Source organism: Phacochoerus africanus, chromosome 2, assembly GCF_016906955.1.
Source record: "Phacochoerus africanus isolate WHEZ1 chromosome 2, ROS_Pafr_v1, whole genome shotgun sequence".
Taxonomy (NCBI): Eukaryota; Metazoa; Chordata; class Mammalia; order Artiodactyla; family Suidae; genus Phacochoerus; species Phacochoerus africanus.
The window spans coordinates 279,455,474-279,470,463 of NC_062545.1; the positions used below are offsets into that span (position 1 = coordinate 279,455,474).

Below are 14,990 nucleotides of genomic sequence, written 5' to 3' on the forward strand. Positions count from 1 at the left end.
CAGAGTGGCTGTAGGCCCTCACGAGGACCTGCAGAGAGGGTCTGTCCTCGAGGAGTAGCTGCTGGGCCATGCCAGCACTGGGCCGAGGGACCGCGAGGGTGAGCCTGGGCAGAAGGAGAGAGAAGCTGGCTTGGTGTCTAGCCTGGGCCCGAGGGGCGGCCCCTGTGGGCACAGAGATGGCTGTGAGCTCCTCCCACACTGGCTCCGCTGTCCCTGAGAGCGTTTCCAGGAAGGGGAGAGGAGGTGAGGCCACAGTGTCCCAGGAAGTGGCTCTGCCGTGGGGACGCCTGGGCCTGTCCATGGGTGACTGAGAGGCCGGTGGGCCCCGGGGAGGAAGGGCCCTGGGTGTGGCGCAGACCAGGTAGGGTGTGGGGGCGGATGCCAGGCACCAACCTGAGCCGCCCGGGTGGCTGGTCCCCGAAGCCTCCCCCGAGGCGGAGGGGGCGGAGGAAGCCCTCACACCCAGCCTGGCTCCTGCCCACCCGCTGACTCACGCGAGGGTCGCGCGTCCCGGGCCCAGAGCCCGGCGAGGGTCTCACTCACTTCTTTGACCCTGCCCTCCTGGCGGAGTCGGTGGACGTGAGCCAGCAGGGGGCTGCGGTCTGCGTCCTGCAGCTGGAAGATGCTGACCAGAGGCTCCACGAGAGCCGGGGGGCTCTCCACGAGGATCTTGACCGCACGCGCCTGCAGCTGCCTCAGCCCTGGGCCGCCCTGGGAGCCCAGACACAGCCTCAGGGGAGGCAGCAGCCTGAGGCCAGGCGGGCAAGCAGGGATTGGGCGGGGGCCCAGAAGGGGAGGCCAAGAGCCCCCCCCCCCCCCCCCCCGCCTCCCGCCTCCGCCGGGGCGCCCTCGGGCAGGCACAGGGCAGGGAGGGACGGGGCTTTGGAACAGGCCAAGGGCTCACCTGGGGCGGCCCCGGGTGCGGCCGTGCCTGCAGCCAGCGCTTCAGCTCGCGGGCCACCCAGGCCTCCAGGGAGGGGCCCCTCCCCCGCCAGCCCTGGCTGCCATCCAGCATGTCCAGGAGTCCAGCGAGCGGGTCAGCCAGCGCAGCGAACCCCCTCCAGGCTTCCTCCTGGAGCTGTGGAGACACAAGACCTCGTTGTCGCAAACACCTCCCTGCAGGCTGTCCCCACCTGCCCGGAGACGCCAAAGCGGAGCGTGTCCAGCACTGCTCTCGCCCAGCCGGTCCCTGGCACGGCGGCCGTCTAGGTCGACGGTCCCTCAAAGGTCCTGAGCCAGACCCCAGCAGTGCCCCTCTGCGCCCTGAGCACCTGTGCGATGCGTCAGCAGGGCCCAGCAAGTGACAGGAAATGGAAAACAGGGACGAAAAAGCCATAGTGAAAAATGCCTTTGGCCTGCTTTTCTACCTCATGTGCAGCAGAGGCTCTGGGAGTCAGAGCTGAGAGATGAAAAGCAAGCACAGGCGTGGTCCCGGCCACCCACGTCCGGGGACCGAAGTGTCTCGTGATGGACTTCAGAACAGCCGGGCGTCCTCTGCGTGACCCGCAGGCCCAGGCCCCGGTGCCACCGCCTGCCCTCCACGCTCCACCTGTTCTGGTTGTTCAGGTCAGTACAACGCCCGCGATCAAGCACCTGCTGGGGTCCAGCGAGGGCCGAGCTGCGGTGTCAGGCTGTGAGCTGGGGGGGCTGCCCCCACACCCAAGGCCCCCCTGGAAGGGGCTGTGCTCGCTGTGGCCTGAGACAGCTCCACCCAGACCCTGAGGACAGCCGTCGCCCTCCAGGATGGGTAGGCGAGGCCACAGCACATCGCAGGGTCTGGGGCCACCGTGGGGCCACGTCCTGCATCGCCACAGGAGGGGCGGTATCTCCCCCAGGACTCCCCCCGCCCCCCCGCCCCCGCTCAGGAAAAGGAAAGCCTTAGAGGACCCTGCCCCGGCCTCCAGCACAGCGGCTCTAGGTGCCGACAAGCCAGCGCCCCTGCTTGGAAGGCGGGCTCCGGGTAGCGCGTGTGTGGTTTCTCCACGGGCAGTGCCCACCCAGCCCTCGCCCCCCAGCCCCTTGCCACCAGCAGAGCAGAGGGTGTGCGGCCAGCCACGGGCTGGGGCAGGCGCTGGAGGAAGAGACCCCTCGGCTCTGGGCCAAGCATCCACTGACCAGTGGCTTCAAAAAGAGAGGCTTCTCCCAAGGAGCGGCCGCCCTTCCTGACCACAGGCAGCAGTGGGCGGCGGGGGCTGCAGGAAGGAGGGCCCAAGAGGAGCCCGAGACCCTTCCCAGCAGGATGGCCCCGGGAGCCCCAGGCCTGGTCCATGAGGAGGGGTGGAGCCGCAGGGCCAGCTCTTTCCTGGGGGGCGTCCAGCCTTCCTCCTCGGAGAGACCCTCCTGAGGTGACCAGCGAAGCCTGGTCAGGGCACAGGGAGGAAGTGGGCCCGTCCTTCTGAGTTCTGACTCGCTGGCTTGGCTGGGCCCAGGGCCCTGCCTCCTCCCTGGAAAAGCTCTGAAGAGCTGCTCAAGGGGCCTGCAGCTTTGGGGGCCCCCGGGAGCGGGCTGTGCACTGCTCTCTAGCCTAGCCTGGAAAGGCAGGGAGCCTTACCCTGGCGCAGCCAGTCCTCCCAGCCACTGATGCTGGACCGTCCCAGCCCTCAGCCCAAGGCGCTCAGGGCAGAGGGGCCGCGGTGGAAAGTGGCCACACCCAGAGCAACGTGGCCCTGCTCCTTCCCCGGGACCACGTGGAGGTGACATTCACTGGGCACTGCAGCCCTGGCTGTCAGCTGTGTCACCACTGAGGGCCCAGGTGGCTCCCTGATCTGCCCTGGCGCCTCCCCCCTGGGGAGCAGGGACCTGGAGCAGCTGCCGGGACCCCCCAGGATCCTGCTGACAAAGCCTGGGTCGCGGCCTCCCACCCACCTGGTGACGGAGACTCAGGGAGGCCACCCGCCCCATGGCCCTTCTCCCCTGGGGCTCTCACCTGGGGAGGCACCTCTCAGGCCTGGGGGCTGGGCGTCACCTGCGTCCTGCCTGTGAGCCCGCCCCCCCACGGGCGCCTCCGCTGTGCTCAGCCCACGGCCCTGAGAACCCACGTGGAGTGGTGGGTGGCAGGGCGGGGACAGGGGCCGTGGCCCCACCCCGGACGATGCCCTCCCCGGGACGAACCCAGAGCAAAATCCACTCGGTTTCCGTGTCATGCGAAAACCATCTGGGGAATTTGGCAAGACAACCGCAACGCAACGCCGACATGCCCTCGAGCACTTGGGCAAACTGGCAGCTCTGTTCCAAAGACCCGAGAAAGGAAACGGGGCAGAGCGGGCAAAAGAGGGGACCCAGGCTGCCTTGGGTGCCCACACCACATGGGCTGGAGCCCTCCAGGGGGGCCCCTGGGGAGGGTCCACGCTCAGCGAGACGGCACAGGATGCACGGGAGCAAGTCCCCATGAGGGCAGCCCAGCGGGGCAGCGTGGGCTCCAGGGGCGAAGGGTCAGCAGCAGAAACAGAAAAGGAAGGAGGCCCCAGCGTGGCCCAGCAGGAACCAATCTGACCAGTATCCACGAGGACGCAGGTTCGATCCCTGGCCTCGCCCAGTGCGTTAAGGATCCGGCGTGGCTGTGAGCTGGCGTGTGGGTGGCAGACGCGGCGCAGATCTGACATTGCTGTGGCTGCGGTGTAGGCTGGCAGCTGCAGTTCCCCTTTAACCCCTGGCCTGGGAACCTCCATATGCTGCAGGTGCGGCTCTAAAAAGACAAAAAAAAAAAAAAGAAAAAAAAGAAAAGAAATATGCCCCAAGTATGCAAGAAAAGCATTGTCACAACTAAGTGAAGATCAAGACACGGTGGCCCTGATGTGGCCATGGGGCCCCTCCTGTGGCTACTGATCCTGTGGCTACTGGGCCTCATGCACCAGCGTCCAGCCCGCCTGCTGCTCGACCCACTCGTGGGGACCCAGGACCAGGCTGAGAGCGAATGTGTGTCGCTCTAGGCAGGAACTTTGAGAGACAAACAAGCAGTGGACCCCGAACCACCCACGGAATTAGCCTGTGCTGAGCAAACACAGCACGCGGCCCGGCTCCTCCACAGCCCGAAGCGGCCAGTAAACAGGTATCAAGACACGTCCCTGCGTCTCTTTGGAAATGAAGACATTGGCCGAAGGCGACACAGTGCAAGTCAGAAAACAGCGCCGTTGGAGCCCACACACCAAAGCGGTGAGCACAGAGCCCAGGGAGGCTCAGCTTTAAACTCAGCGTCAGAAACAACCTGGCTACTTGGTGGTAGTCGGCGGCAACCGGGGCCGAGCCGGGGCCCCAGGAAGAGGGCAGGGCCGCGGCCAGTCTCAGTGTCTCGGGCGTGAAGAGCCTCCAGCCGAAAGTGCGCTGACACGGAGGAAGAAGGAAGGGAGCCTTGGAACCAGCACAACCCTTACGGAGCCCGAGTCACCCAGCGCCCCCCGCCGGCGGCGTCGCGCTGGGCCAAACCTCCAGGGACAGAGGGACGCAGGGACGCTCTCCAGCCCCACGTGGGAGGGCAGAGAACGCACAGCGCCCCCAGCCCACGAGCAGGCAAGCCGCTCCCACAGCCAAGGCCCCAACAAAGTGTCCTTCCTGTTTCTGAGTTTCAACCTCAAAGCCACAGGTACAAAACCAAAAAGTCAAGAAGGTTTGGCTTTTGCAACAACTCTGGATTTCTCCACCTGGTGGCTGGAGATGGCTGCAGAGAGGCGGCCAACCAACCAAGGCCATGAGGCTCGGTACAGGAGCCCGGGTGCATCCGGAGCCAGCTGGCTGCCTGTCCCGCACCCGAAGGCACCTGGAGCTGACCTGCTCGGACACCTGCCCAGCGAGCCTGGCCCCTTGGCGGGCTGCAGGAGGCGAGGCTGGCACCAGAGGACAGGCCTTGTCCCTCCAGCCACTCGTGGGCCCTGTGGCCTGTCCTTCCCAGCAGCCAGCGTGGCCTCAGCCTTCGGCTGCCTCGAGGGAGCAAAGTGCAGGTTGGGGGCTGCCGAGGGTCAGTACCCCTCCCGGGCTGCAAGCTGAAGCTGCCCTCCTGGCCCAGGCCACAGCGGGACATGGTCGGGGTGGGGGCAGCGGCTGCTCCTGCAAGACCCCTGAGTGGCCGTGCCCCCCACCCCCTGCCATCCTGCTGGGCTGTCCTGCCACCCTCTATGGGAGAGGAGGCAGTGGGCACGGCCTGCCAGGTGCCCTGTGCAGCCTGGAAGCTGGGGGACTGTATCTACCAGCATGTCCCTCGGACAGTGGGTGAGGCGGCCCGCTGAGGCTGGCAGCCAGGTGCCCAGAGCTGGCACACTCACCTGCCGCAGCTGCCGAGTGGACCACAGCCTCTGCAGGGCCTGCAGGAACAGGAGCGGGCCACAGCCTGAGGGGACAAGACAGAGGCCAGCAAAGGGCTGAGTGGCAGGCTGGGACCCCGGCCTGGGGCTCCCGTAGATGCCACCCAGTGGCCACAGCCTGGGAAGAGCCTAGGTCCCTGCCCCGGCCAGCATGGGGCCGAGTGAGCGCCCACCTCATGGCCGCACGCCCCGTTCTGCTGCAGGGGCCTCAGCCGTGGGGGCTTCGGTGAGCGGCCAGCCTGCCCCCATGCCTGGGGCTCGCCAGGGGGCAACAGGGTGGAGGGGAGACGGGGAGGCAGAGGCCGTGGCTGGGCTGGGACGTGGCACGAGGGAGAGGTGGCAGGCTCCCTGCGTGAGCCCCACCCGTGTGGCGCCCGGCCAGCACAGCCGGCTTGGCCCTGGTGTCCAGTGCCGCTCCCCTGCTCACACAGCGGCCTCCCCGTGGCCGAAATGTGAGTCTAGGGCCCCTGAGCTGCGGGTGGGAGCCCATCCTGGCGGGCAGTGCAGGGTGGCAGCCACGGGCCCTAGGGAAGGGGCAGTGGGGGCGCTCTGCCCGGGCCGCCCTGATATCCTGGCCTTGCTGGCGGGGTGGAGCGGGCAGTGTGTTTGGAGGTCACGGAGAGAAACTCAAGCTCGAGAGTCAAGCTCCCACGGCTGACCAGGCTCCAGCTCCCTGCCCGGCACCAGCCGTACACCTGCTGGCGGCTCGGGCTCCCACTGCATTGGGGCCGAGGACCAGGGAGCGGCCAGAGGGCCCGAGCAGGAGCACTGGGGTGACCTTGGCCCTCTGCCTGTCTCCTCTGTCCTCGAGCTTCCCCAGTGCCCCCGAGACACCGAGAGCTGTTAGGCGGCCTCCAGGGGCACCCCTCAGTTAGGTGGCCAGCAGGTGGAGGAGGGCCGCAGGGACAGGACGCGCCAGACAGACACACAGCATTTGGCCCCAGGCACCACTTAGCTAACCTAGTCACCCTCACTTTGGGAGAGATGAAGGTTCCAGAGGAAAGTTCAGCTGCCCAGGGAATGTCTAGAAAGACCCTTGCCACTTGCTATGGTGAAGCTAGCGGTGACAAATGGAATAAGTCAAACGGGGACTTTTCCTGGCGGAGTCGGGCGGCAATGAAGTCTCAGAAACTACGGCTGCAGCAGCCGGGCTGGGCAGTGGACAAAGCCACCTAGAGCCCCTTGCCACTCCGCCCTCCCTGTGTGACCCCGTGACCTGGAGGTGTGGGTGCCCAGGGTCTGGACCAGCCAAGGCGCCTAGAGCTGGTCTGTAATTCCACTTGGCACCAGCTGGGGGCAGCACCAGGCATGCTGATCATGGGCTGCCTGAGAGCCCAGGGGCTGGGGGAGCCAGGACCCCTGCAGTGGCCTGGTGTCCACCTGGGCCAGGCTCAGGAAGGGCTGTCCCGCAGCCACCACCCTCAGGCGGCTGCAGGCAGGTATGAGCAGAGCAGAGGGACCCAGCAGGCGTCAGCCTGAGAAAGGGTGGCAGCACAAGCCGCCACCCGGCTGCAGGTGGGAGCCCATCTTGGCGGGCGCCTCCCAAAGTCCACCAGGCTCCCTGCTGCCACCGTCTGACCCCTGGGGCCCTGGTCTTGGTTCCACAAGCGTCTGGTAGGGGCTGGAATGCGACGGCAGGCTCAGCGCCCAGAGGGGACACAGCGAGGACAGAGGTAAGGGTGCAGACCCCTCAGACCCCCCACCCCGGCACCGAAACCCTGTGGGTGGTGTAGGTCTGGCCACACTGGGCTGCCTGAGGGGGCTGCCCCCACTGGGAAGGGGGATGAGAAGGACTTGTTTCATCCAACAAACCACACGCTCCAGAGACAGACCCTCTGCCCCCAGCATAGGTGCCAAAGCATCAGGCCACATGGCCACTCAGGAGGGAAATGGTGGGAGGGCTCTGGCAAGGGAGGGGCTGTGTGCTGGGGGCTGTGTTGCTGGGGGGGCTGTGGCTGATCCTGGGGTCACAACAGGGTCGTGTCGAGGGCTGCAGACCCTGTCCAGTGGGGGGGGGGGGAAGGCAGGGTCTGGGGGCCTGGGGGGTCCTGAGCAGGAAAGGAGTCCATTCTGTGCAGCTGAAGGGAAGCAGGCGCCTGGGCGCTGGGCGTGGAGACTCTACTTGGACCAGGCCGTGTGCACTTGGCATGACCCCAGGATGCCAGGGCCTGGCAAGGAGGGGCACCTCACTCGCCCACTGGGGTTCCAGCCTGGGAGGAGCCCCTCCTTCTCCGGCCTTGGTCTCCTCTTCCTCGTCACTCATTTGTGACTTTGTGCGGCCCGGTGTCTGCCCAGCCCCAACACTGACAGAACACAGGAGACACTCAGGAAGTAAGCCCCCCGCCCACGGACACCACCTGCCAAGGGCTCCACCTTCCCAGAGGGGCAGTTGTGTCAGGAAAAGCCGTGGCACAAAGCCTCGGCCAGGAAGGCAGCCTGGTGAGTCAGGGTGGCCCAGACCCTAGGCCAACCCGCCAGAGGGGGTGCGGCTGGGGAGGGACAAGCCTGGGGCAGCCTGAGCAGAGGGCAGGCGGGGGCGGGGTGGCCGTGTGACAGTGGAGTCTGGCCTGCGGCCGCGCTTGATCTACACCCAGCAGGTGCAGGCCCGTCCTCCCAGGCAGCGCAAGCAGAGCTGCTCAGGGACGGTGCCCCTTTGTCAGCTCCCCGGGGGCCAAGATGACCCTCCAGGGGAGGCCCCGCTGTGCCCAGGCTCAGGCAGGGGCCCAGAGGAGGGGCAGACATGGAGGGTCTGACTCCCACACAGGGTGAGGTCCTGGGAGAGGGTCCTGAAGATGCCCTGTGTGCCCCCAGCCCCCTCGGGCACCACCTGTGACCCCCGGGTCCCCACACTTGCCCCTGATGCCTGGGCTTGGGGGGCTCTGAGATAGCACCTGGAGGCCATGGCTGTCCAGAACGGAAGAGGCTGGGACTCTGCTGACCCCATACCACGCCCACGGCCACCAAATTGAAGCCCCCTCCAGACTCCGGTACCAGGACAGGCCCCTAGTCTCCGGGCAGGACCCAGGCCAGTGCCCTGCACCACCCTCCTTGGGGCCCGAGGGCCACGCGGGCGCCAGGGCTCCCAAGCTCGAAGCGGCATCCGTGGGCCCTGGAGCTTCAGGCGCCTCCCAGTCCCCTCTCTCCTGGCAAGACAGGTAAAATGCCTGGTGTCCAGCCCAGAGCTCCCATCCACACCGAGGCCGCGCCACACGGCCCAGCCCCACACAGCCGCATCGCCCGGCACCTCCCGCCTTGTCCCTGCCCAGTGCACACATGTACTCCATGCAAAGACCCTCCACGCACGTGCCTGCACACACGTGCACATGCGTCCCACATGTGCATCCCTTGCTCAGCCTGCCTAGGGGGCAGCCACGCCAGCCCCAGGGCTTTGACGGGTGCAGATGCCACATGGGGACTAACTCACCACTGGCAGGGTCACCAGCAGGGTCATCAGCAGTGGCGTCTGCAGCAGCGGGGTCACCAGCGGTGGCGTCTGCAGCAGCGGGGTCACCAGCGGTGGCGTCTGCAGCAGCGGGGTCACCAGCGGTGGCGTCTGCAGCAGCGGGGTCACCAGAGGTGGCATCTCCAGCAGTGGTGTCTCCAGCAGCAGGGTCGCCGGCAGGTGCTCGGGGGTCCATCCTCAGGGAAGGGTGGTGGGCTGCTCAGGGACAGTGCAGAGGGACAGTTAGGCTGCAGGGTTCGCACAGATGGGCAGCCACGCAGGGCCCCTTCCGTGGTGGAGGGGGGTGGGGAACTCAGACGGCCTCGGCTTCCCCTGCTGGGCCCGGGGCTGCTGAGCCTGAGGGCAGAGGTGGCCCCACTGTGAGAACCCGGGAAACGCCCCCAGCTCGAAACAATCCAGGCTGGCAGCTAATGTTCCCAGTCCCGCAGGGCCAACAGGTTTCCTGCGAGCGTGTTCCCCACGAGACCCTTGACCTTTACGGAGATGCGCAGCCAGCCCTCCGTCAGTCTGGTTACACCAGGCCCAGGAAGGCCCGCGGCTCCGCGGCCCAAACCCTGAGTCCGAACCCAGGCCCGGAAGGCAGACCCCACGGCTGGCTCCTCCACGGCCCCGCGAGCTTCCAGCCGTTCTTCTGGGCGGTCACGCGCATGTTTCTCAAATCGGCCGGTACAGTTACCTCCCGGGTTCCCGGTCCTGCGGGTGACCAGTCAGCCTCGGGGTGAGTTCACTGGCACCGCAGAGGCGCCCCAGCCCGCAACCCACTGCCACGGTTCGTTCTGTAAATACGATGCCCAGCTGAGCGCTGGGAACGCTGCTTTCTTGCTTTTTATTCTTGCAGTTTGCTCCCGGCTTCGGCTCCAGCCACAGGGGGTGACCAGTGCCGGGCCGGCCCTCCTACTGCAAAGGACATTCACCAGACGACGTGTCTCAGGCCGCCGATTTCTGGACAAGAGGCAGCCAAACCGAGCTTCCTGGCTGGTGACACCTGCAGTGGGGCCCCACCTGTGGCTCCCAGCTAAGACGGCTGGGCTGGAGCCCAGGGAGCAGAACACCCCGCCGAGCAGAGGGGCTCTTCGGGACACGCCGAGTGCTGGTGAGCTTCGCAGGGGCCCAGGGCTCCCCAGGCGGCCGTCCCAGGGCCCAGCTCAACAGAGATGGCAGTGGTCATGCAGTGCTGGACACACAGACTCCAGCCTGGCCAACAGAGCAGCACCGAGCTGAGGCTCCAGAAAGTCTGTGCCTGAGGATCAAGACGAGGGAGGCTGCTGGGACCCCCTCTGCCAGAATCTAAACCCAAGGCCCAGGGAGATCCATGGGCACTGTAGGTTGAGCCCCCCAGAGATAAAGATAATCCCTTTAGCTGCTGAACTCAAGCCGCGCCCCTGGGCACTCAGCTAGAAATTTACTGGAACAAAAACATTCTTCAGAGGAAGGGTCTCCAGAGTGCATCATTCACGCTGCTCAAGGCACAACATAAAACTGGGAGCTCCCTGGGAGCTCAGCGGGTCAAGGATCCAGCATTGTCACTATTGTGCCTGGGAGTTGCAGCTGTGGCTCTGGTTCGATCCCTAGCCCAGGAACTTCTGCGTGTCTCAAGTGCAGCCAAAAGGGGAAAAAAAATCACAAGAGCTGCGAACAAAAGGAAAATATGACCTAAGATCAAAGGAACAAAATACAGAAAAGCAAATAGAAAGCAACTCCCAGGCAGCCGCAGAGGGCGCCCCCCCCCGCCCCGTGCTGTGGGGCAGGGCGCCGTCCTGCCGCCCTCCCCCCGACCCCATCAGGCCCCCATGGGTGCCCCCCTGGCCCGTCAGCCACCCAGGCCCTCATCGTCAGGCTGGGGGCTGGTTGTGTCCAGGACACGCTGCTGTGGCTTGGTGGCTCCTTTCCATGGTGGCCGTCCACGGTGTCGGTCGCCTGGGTCAGGGCGGGTCAGCCTAGGGCGGGGGGTGGGGGGAGGAGCAGGCGGGGAGGCGACCAAATGGCTCTTCTGTGAGAGTCTTTTCCTAACCCCGTCAGGGAGCGCTCACCATGCCAGGGTTCCTGCCTCCTCCCTTTGGGGCCCAGGGGCTGGGGTCTGGCCGCTCCTGGCCACCGAGGCTGTGGGGGCTGTGTGCTCAGCCAGCCCCAGGTCGGGGGGCAGAGCCAGCCCTTCCCTGGAACAGGCCGAGGCCCGGAAACTCAGCCCTGTCTGGTCTCAAGCTGGAATCCCAAACCCACAGCGTGCAGCAGCACCTGACCCAACACGCTTCTGAGAATGAAAACGGCTGGCAAGGCCCAAGTGCAAGTTCACCCACTGCACACTTTGGATTGACCTCATTTTAAAGTGAAAACAAAGCTGCTTGGAGTCCAACCCGTCTTTAGCTGAACTCGGGGTGCTGGTGTGCAGCGCAGGCCAAGGTGAAGCGGCCTCCGGGGGAGCGTCGCCTGGCAAAACTGGCTGCAGGAGGCGCCCAGGCTGGGCCTGGGCTCAGGGAGCAGGAGCGCTTCCATCGGCCACGGCTGCTCCACACGCCTCAGCGTCTACTTGGGAACACGTTTCGGCTCAGATTGAAGGAAGTTTTTCTTTTTTTTTCTTTTTTTCTTTTTTTTGTCTTTTTGCCTTTTCTAGGGCCGCTCCCGCAGCACATGGAGATTCCCAGGCTAGGGGTCGAATCGGAGCTGCAGCCACCAGCCTACACCAGAGCCACAGCAACGCAGGATCCGAGCCGCGTCTGCAACCTACACCACAGCGCACGGCAGCGCCGGATCCTTAACCCACTGAGCAAGGCCAGGGACCGAACCCACAGCCTCATGGTTCCTAGTCGGATTCGTTAACCACTGCGCCACGATGGGAACTCCTCGAAGGAAGTTTTTCTAAACACCCAAAGTATTGAATTTTGGCACTGGAAGAATCTTGGAGGTGACTGAGTCACTCCAACTTTCAGGGTGGCTACAAAACGCATCATCGAAACCTTAAGGATTTTTAATTTTCAAAAAATTTTCAGAATTTTAAAAATTTTTTATTGGGGTACAGTTGATTTACAACATTGTATTAACTTTATTCATTTATTTATTTGACTTTTTAGGGCCGCACCTCCGGCATATGGAGCTTCCCAGACTAGGGGTCGAATCGGAGCTGCAGCTGCTGACCCACACCACAGCCATAGCAACGCCAGATCCTTAAAGCCACTGAGCAAGGCCAGGGATTGAACCTGCATCCTCATGGATACTAGTTGGATTCTTAACTCACTAAGCCGCAGCGGGAATGCCCATTGTATTAGCTTTAGGTTAACAACAACGTGAATCAGTTATATGTAGAAGAACTTTTTAAATTAAACATTTTGTTCTGAGATAATTGCAGGAGTGCGTGTACCGGCAGATAATAAAGGGACATCCTGTACACCTGTTACCCCAACCACGACCAGGACACTGATGTGGACTCAGGCAAGGACCAGAATGTCCGTCCCAAGGAGCTCTCAGGTGCCCTTTCATAGCTGCCCCAAGTCATCAATCCGTCAGGGACCTGGCAGCATCGACTTGGTCTCCGTCCTGTCATTTGTTACCTCAAGACAGTTACACGCTGGAGACACACGGCTGGCCTTCGGGCTCTGCCCCGCGCGGCCCAGCCCCTCCAGGACGTGCAAGTGCTGAGTTCGCTGAGCGGCCCCCAGGCCGGGTCTGTCTGGGGCTGGTGGGAGCAGGGCCGCGTCAGTGATTCGCATCCAGCCCGGGGAAGAGGGGTGGTGCTCTTTCTTTACCGCGGAAGGGAAGAGTGGGTACAGGGACACGCGGTCCCACGACGGGATCTCGGCAGAGGGGGCGCAGAAGGGAGGCCCCAGGACGGGCCTGGCGCGGGGGGGACCGCAGGGAGGCCCCCGGAACACCTGACAGGTGTTTGGCTGCAGCCGCGGCGGGAAGGCCACCTGGAGCAGGATGAGGAGTCCAACGCGATGGGCAAAGAGTCGGAAAGTGCAGCAGGGGGCTGGGCCCAAAGAAATAAGAACAAAGAGATAAAACAAAGAGATAAAACAGCGGGGGCGAGCCCTCCTCGGACATCCGCTGGGCCTGAAGGGAGGGAGGCGCCACTACGCGCTGCGACGCGTGGAGGGAGCAGTAGACACACACCTTCGTGGTTCGTGACCCCCTTATGCGGGTCATCCAGAAGAGGCTGACCCACAGACGGGACCGACGGCTGCCGGGCTGGGAGGGGTGGCGGGGAGTGACTGCAGTGGGGGGTGAGTCAGTGGCCACGGCGGCGGCACAACACCTTACTGTAACAGTGCAAAGGGCACACTTTAGAAATGAACCAACCCTACGACGTATGAATCTCATCCCAGTTTCTAAAGAGCGCCTGGCAGAGGTAACGGAGACGCCGAGTCCTGACAACCTTCTCCAGGAGCCGGCCGCGAAGTAGAGCGAAGCCGTGTGCGCTGAGCTTGGGAGGTTTTAAGATGGGAGCACTCACAGCTCACGTGTCTGCGATGCCTTTACTCCCTAAAAAGGGGAAGTGATACTTGGAGGTTCTGGATAGATGGGGCCACAGCAACGCCAGATCCGAGCCGCGTCCGGGACCTACACCACAGCTCACGGCAACGCTGGATCCTTAACCCACTGAACAAGGGCAGGGACCGAACCCACAACCTCATGGTTCCTAGTCGGATTCGTTAACCACTGCGCCATGACAGGAACTCCGGAATTACTTTTTGAGTTTAACTTTTAAAACAGGAGACAAAGCAACAGTAGCATTACAGAGACCCTCCACAACATGGGTGGGCCTTGTCCAATCAGTTGAAGGCCTTAAAAGAAAAGACTGAGGTCCCCCGAGGAAGAAGGAATTCTGCCTCCCCCTCCAAGCTGCAGCGTCAGCTCTTCCCTGGGTCCAGCCTGTCGGCCCACCCTGCAAATTTTGGACTTGCCAGTCCCCACAACTGCTTGAGCCAATTCCTTAACATCAGTCACTCTCGGAAGAAACGTGACTAACACAGGTGCTAAGAAGGTGGCAGCAAATAAGATATAAGTAGGGGGGTCTGTGGGACAGGTTGAGGCACCTGTAGCCCCCTCCCCCTGCCGACTTCGAGAAGAGGCTCATCATGGTGCTGCCCCAGGGCCCTAGGGGCAGGCACGACCTCCCTCTGTCTGCAGCTCCATCAGGCTCGAGAGATGCTTCTCCTTTCTCTGTGGAGGAGCGGGGGCGGGGGGGGGGGGGGACCTCCTGGTGTTCGCGGTGTGAAACCGAATAAAGGGAACCCCATGCACACAGGAGCTCTCACACACTGCCACTCCTATGTCTGCAGACCAGAACGGGAAGACGCTACCTCTGCACTCCCAAAAGCGAGACGGCACTCCTCGGCTACCCAGGGCAAAGGAAGATCGTTCCCCAGCCCGGCAACAGCCCAGCCAATGAGAGGCGCGCGCACAGCCCCGGCGCCCCCGCCGCCCGGCCTCCATTTCCTCCAATGGGATCGCCTTCCGAGCAGCCCCGCCCAACGCCCTCCTTTTTCTCTAAGAAGCCACGAGCGGGACTCGCCTGTCGTTTCCGCTACGGCCCACGTGTCCTGCGCTGCAGTTCTCCGCTGTTCCTGAATACACCCATTTTGCGGATAAAATAACTGGCCGTTTTAAGGTCAACAAGGGACCTGTGCCCTGCCGGGAGGGCACACAGCAGCTCTGAGCTCGACCTCCAGGGACGAGCCCCGGCCACCCTCAGTGGGGCCCACCTGCCCCCAGCTGGGCCAGTCAGTCCTACGGGCTGAGAGAAAGATGGGGAGGGCGGGGTCTCCCCCGGGGCGGGACACGGCACCCTGACGGATGACCTCCGCCGCGAGCCTCAGCCTCCGACCTGGGGTCCTAGACAGGCTTTGCCCAGCGCGGGTGAGCGCTGACCCGCCCTTGGGTCCCTCCCGGCCGCGTCCGTGTCCAGAGCTGGCCGCGGGCGCGGGAGGCCCCAGACCGCCTGTGACCCGAGCCCCGGCCCAGGACGGGCTCCACGCCGCCCCGCCCCTCGCAGACTCGGCCCGCGCCCCGCGGACGCTCACCTGAGCCCGCGGGGTCCGCCCGGAACCTTGGCCCGGCCGCGGCAGCGGCGTCAGCAGCGGGCCGGATGGCTTTTCCCAGCGCACCGAGGCCGACGCGGCCGGGAAGCGCGAGAGCGAGGAACCTCAGGCGATAGTGCGGGGGTGGGGGAGCCTCGCTCGGGGGAGGAGCCAGGCCTCGAGTTGGGGCGGGGCGATGTGGGAGGGGCGGGGCGGGAG

The 14,990-nt window shown here is 64.4% G+C and overlaps 1 protein-coding gene across 8 annotated transcripts in view; it reads right to left on the reverse strand.

Moving 5' to 3' along the window:
- Positions 1-14,925, reverse strand: part of EXD3 (exonuclease 3'-5' domain containing 3) — a 57,152-nt gene extending 42,227 nt beyond the window's left edge. For 6 of the 8 annotated variants that reach the window (XM_047769071.1, XM_047769073.1, XM_047769068.1 and 3 more), the window contains exons 1-5: positions 14,775-14,925; positions 8,719-8,952; positions 5,256-5,320; positions 905-1,078; positions 544-711 (exon numbers count right to left, since the gene is read on the reverse strand). In XM_047769071.1, coding sequence (XP_047625027.1) covers positions 544-711; positions 905-1,078; positions 5,256-5,320; positions 8,719-8,932 — 621 coding nt within the window. In that variant the 5' untranslated portion in view covers positions 8,933-8,952; positions 14,775-14,925. Of the gene's footprint in view, positions 1-543; positions 712-904; positions 1,079-5,255; positions 5,321-8,718; positions 8,953-14,266; positions 14,710-14,774 lie in introns of those variants that run through there. The other 2 variants (XM_047769067.1, XM_047769070.1) reach the window with 2 other exon arrangements.
- Positions 14,926-14,990: the final 65 nt, after the last annotated feature.